The sequence below is a fragment of the Littorina saxatilis genome, linkage group LG6 (genome assembly GCF_037325665.1).
Source record: "Littorina saxatilis isolate snail1 linkage group LG6, US_GU_Lsax_2.0, whole genome shotgun sequence".
Taxonomy (NCBI): Eukaryota; Metazoa; Mollusca; class Gastropoda; order Littorinimorpha; family Littorinidae; genus Littorina; species Littorina saxatilis.
The window spans coordinates 18,473,027-18,478,026 of NC_090250.1; the positions used below are offsets into that span (position 1 = coordinate 18,473,027).

At 44.8% G+C, this 5,000-nt stretch overlaps 1 protein-coding gene across 2 annotated transcripts in view; it reads right to left on the reverse strand.

Annotated features, from left to right (window-relative positions):
* The window catches only part of LOC138968669 (uncharacterized), a 9,058-nt gene that overhangs the window by 2,832 nt on the left and 1,226 nt on the right, over positions 1-5,000 (reverse strand). For both annotated transcript variants that reach the window (XM_070341271.1, XM_070341270.1), the window contains exons 3-5: positions 4,444-4,583; positions 3,319-3,381; positions 2,614-2,830 (exon numbers count right to left, since the gene is read on the reverse strand). In XM_070341271.1, the coding sequence (XP_070197372.1) occupies positions 2,614-2,830; positions 3,319-3,381; positions 4,444-4,583 (420 nt within the window). The remainder of the gene's footprint in view (positions 1-2,613; positions 2,831-3,318; positions 3,382-4,443; positions 4,584-5,000) is intronic.

Sequence of the window (5,000 nt, forward strand, 5' to 3'; positions counted from 1 at the left end):
GTACGTGCTCTGGTGTCTGGGGGCCTGTGCCACACGGGCATTGATCCGTGTGTGAAATCGTCAGGCGATAGAGGTGGGAGAGGAGCTGACAGTGTCCAGTTCTGAGCCTGAATATGGTGACTTGCTGTTTTCGATCCAGCTGGTGGATATCGTCTTCCTCGGCCCCCAGGTGCAGACGTTCCCTCCAGGCGGCTCTGAAGTGACTTCGTAGGAGGGTCTTTTCTTCTCCGTAGGATGAGGGGTGTACTGACTGTTCCAGCTTACTTCCCTCCTTGGAGAGTCTGTCCGCTTCCTCGTTGCCACTGATTCCGCAATGGGAGGGAATCCACTGTAGGACGACAGTGGTTTTGCTGCTGAGGTAGTGCAGTTCCTGCTTTATGTCTTGCAGGATCCGGTCTCTCTCTCTGGTCTGAAGGCTCTGCAGGAGAGAACGGCAGTCTGTGAGGAAGACTGTCTGGCCAGGTAATGCCTCTTCCTGGTTCAAGGTCTGTTCTGCGAGGTGCAAGGCGTGTGCTTCAGCTCGGTAGTTTGTGGAGACTAGGCCAGTGGCGACAGACTTGCGGAGCGAGCTGCCGTCAGGGAACTTGATGTAGACACCGCCTCCCCCATTCCTCACAGCATGCTCGGCTGAGCGGTCTGTAAAGACTTGGGTCCAGGTGGTGGTGGGGTAGTCCCTGTCTAGTGTTTCAAGGGTCAGGGACTTGAGCACTGCTTCTGGTTGCTCTTGCTTTGCTCCAATCCCAGGGACGTCAAGGATGATAGGGGGGACATCCAGTGACCATTCCTCATAGTCTTGGAGCATTTCCAGTGGTTGGCAAGTTGAGGGGGGTAGAGAGTCTTTGTGCTTGTGCTGAAGTGCCTTGATCAGGTGGTTTTGGCTCTGTCGCTTGATTCGGTTTTTGGTTGGGGCTTGGAGTGTTGAGTGCAGTGGATGGGACGGGAACCTCTTCATCTTCTCACTCTGCCTCAATAGTTTTTCATCCCGTCTCTCTTCCAGGGAGGTCAAGCCTGCCGTCTTCTCCAGTGCTGAGATGGGGGTAGTCTTCATGCCTCCTGTGACGAGTCGCAGGCCAGCATTTTGGACCTTGGACAGACGATGCTACGAGTGTACGGTCTTGCGGAAAAAATGCAATGCGTTCAGTTTCATTCTGTGAGTTCGACCGAGCTTGACTAAATGTTGTATTTTCGCCTTACGCGACTTGTTTAATTTTTGTTGGTTTAAACACAATTTTATTCAAAATACATGACATGAAACAATTGACAAAAATGCAATTTTTTGACAAAAATGCAATTTTTGTTGTTGTTATAGATGCCTTTGATGGGCGGGGATGTAGCTCAGTCGTCGGTATAGCGCGCTGGATTTGTATCCAGTACTGTTGGCCGCTGTCAGCGTGAGTTCGTCCCCACGTACGTTCGGCGAGAGATTTATTTCTCAGAGTCAACTTTGTGTGCAGACTCTCCTCGGTGTCCGAACTATGGACAGCCGTTTGGCTCATAACCTATACACGCGTAATAAATACTAAATACGCGGGTAATAAATACTAAATACGCGCGTAAGAAATTATTCGTACGCGCGTCAGAAATACAAGTATTTCTTACGCGCGTATGAATCATTTCTGACCCGCGTATTTAGTATTTATTACGCGCGTATTTAGTATTTATTACGCGCGTATGAATAATTTCTTACGCGCGTATGAATTATTTAATGTGCGCGTATTAAGTATTTATTACGCGCGTCATAAACCTTTCCGTTACGCGCGTGTTTAAACATTTCTTACGCGCGTAATAAATGTAGGAGTCACGTGGTTAAGCGACTCAAAAACTCGGACTGGGAATCCACATGAAAAACACTAGTCAGCGTCTTAAAGATATCAGCTTGAAAGCGTGTTTATTTTCAATAAAAGTCGGTTCAGGCAGCGCTGTAAACCAATATTTGTTATTTTGGTTCTTTCCCCATCACCAGCAGCTTCGTAAGAGTACTGTCGGAATGGCGCGTCACAAATGCTTTCATACGCGCTCATAAATGATTTCATACGGGCGTCATAACTATTTAATACGCGCGTTATAAATATTTCATGCACGTGTAAGAAATAATTAATACACGCGTAATAAATATTTCATGCGCGTGTAAGAAATATTTAAATACACGTGTAATAAATAATTACACGTGTATTTAAACATTTCTTACACGCGCACGAAATATTTATTACGCGTGTATTTAATCATTTCTTACACGAGTATGAAATATTTATTACACGTGTATTTAATCATTATGCTATGGAAAATAAGAAAAAAGATAAATTACACGTGCAATAAGAAATAAATACACGTGTATTAATCATTTATTACGCGTGTATTTATGTTTTGGAAAATTCTTGGAAAATGTCTCACGCTCGACAGAAAGCAGCCAGGATGTTCCCGTTCGGTGAGCGTTCAAATGGAAGTATGCTTGTACTGTATTTAGACGCTCGGGGAGCTCTGTGATGGTTTACGGGAGGCTTACTGTGCCTTTAATGTTGTAATTTCGCCTTTCGCGACTTGTTTCTTCTATGATGTTGATTGTCATTTTGATAATTATGTATGTGAATCAAAGAGAATGTGCACCAACATTACCTGTTGGTCCCCGGTACCATGTAGGTCACAGAACGAGGGGAGTGACACACAGCACACACAACATCGGTGTAATGATGTCCGGGGATATAGTACTTGGCTCCGTCCAGCTGGCCGGAGTAGGTGTCCAGGGTGGTGTTGTCAAAGACAGGTTCCTTGGTCAGACACAGTCGGTTGGCACCGTTCCCTGATTGCGTGTTTAAAGAGCCACCCGCCACTCCTAGCAATGGAATCAACACACGTACTACGTATACAGGGAAACGTACCCCCTTTTTAAGATGTACCCAATTTAATCTCCCCTTTTAAAGAACTTAATTTTTCAGATGTTCAGTTCATATCTGCTGTAAATGTACCCCCATTTTAAGACTCCCTCCTTTATAAGACCTTATTTTCCCACATTTTTGGAGGTCTTAAAAGAAGGGTTCCACTGTAGCTCGGACGGGGATATATCTCAGTCGCCGCAGTAGCGGCGCTGGCTTCTAAACCAGGTGTAGATATTGGCGAGGGTTCGATTCCCACGTTCGGCGAGGAATTATTTATCAGAGTCAAACTTTGTGCAGACTCTCCTCGGTATCCGAACACCTTCGTGTGCACGCATGCGGAAAACATAAGTTTCATTGATCATGCTGTTATGTTTCAAGTCTTTGAATAATATTTCTTTTCTTTTGTACGTTGCGTCAGTTTGGAGAGTTGTGCTGAGCGCGTTACCTGAATAGAGCAGTGTTGATTCACTAGGACAGCTGCTGCGTCCCCACCTGACGAACGTGGAGCCTGCAAATTAATGTAGAAGGACGTTTTTCTTCAATTGTCCTATGAAAAAAAAATACGGAGAACGATGACTCATGGCCAGTGAGTCAGTGATAACGTAGTACCTAGCTCTTAGCATGTAACCACGTTATGTCCCAAATAGTATCTAGTACTGGGGACAGAAGAACCAAGTTAGCAAGCAAATACCTAGTACTACGCTTAGGCAGGTCATCGTGACCTACATGACATCTGCCAGTGTGCACGTGCTCATAGAAATGATTAAATGCACATGCAACGTTAAAATATTTGACCTCCTGACCTACGGCCAGTTTCTGCTGCTCAGGTTCAACGCCGATTTCTTCTGCGCAGTTCTACCTACATAATGACTACTATATTCTCTTTATTCCGGGGAAGCTGTTAAAAAAACTATTACGTAGGCTTACTAAGCAATCGGTTCTACATTATCTTCAACAACTCTTCTTGTTAAAATCCATATCTTCTAAAAATACAATTAAACACGTTAAAATACAATATATACTGCGTGATACGTGATGTGTAAAACAACCTACTGTATACATGGTTATGCTCTAGCGGCATGGAGCTCTGCAGAGTAAACCACGTCAGCCGAGGGAGCGAAGGAAATATTACCATGGACAAAACATTAGGGAAAATCATGGACAGTGCAGACGTCATCGAATCTATACGTATGCGCATAGAACATGGCCTTTCAGAAATCAGGGGGATGTCATATCCGGTGTCGATTGTAAACATGGACGAAGTTGCCGAGTTAAGTTCTGAAAATGCTATAATAAACTCAGCTAAAGTGCATATGGAACATGTTTTTCGATGAGTTTTGTTAAGTTTAGTTTGGAGTTTTGGAAAATCCAGTTCATTGTCACCTCCCATTGTCACAAATAACTGGAGCGTGCTTTCTTTTTACTGTCTTCGAATCGCTGGCCTTTCAAACCGGACGCTAAGCGCCCCTGAAAGTCGAGCGTCGTAACCTCGAAGGGTCACGTGACGAGTTGGCGGTCCAGGATATTTGGTCTATGGTATGCGCGAGAATGTTTGTATACGTTTGCTCACCTAACTTAGCTTGAACGGCTGCGATGTTGTGTTGGTTGGATGCGATGGTGTTCTTCGCGGCTTGAAGTTCAGCTTCCAGAGCAGACAACTTCTGAGCCTGAACTGCCAGCAGCGCCTGGACAGACCCCAAGTCGTCTGATCTGTACAATTGAAATGTCAAGAGTCAACAATCATAACAAAAACAACAACAACACACACCAGGGGCGGATCCAGGGGGGATTCCGGGGTTTTCCGCTTGAAATAAATAAATAAATAAAGAAATACATTTGAAAATATAGAAAACAATGATGGCCCATATTGCACTAGATTGCCCCATTTTCCTTGTTTTTATCAAAAACTGTCTGGGGGGCGGGGGGGGGGGGGGGGTGTTGGGGCTTGACCCCGACCCCCTGGGAGCCGTCCTTTGTCTTCTTAATGACGGTTTTGGAAGGTATTTGGGTAATTTGTTCGCTCAGGTTCAGGTTGCACCAGATCGGTCAATATTCCTTGTTTTGATCCAAATTTGTCTTCTTAACAAATTAACTTTTTGGAAGGTGTAATAGGGATTGTTTCTTGGC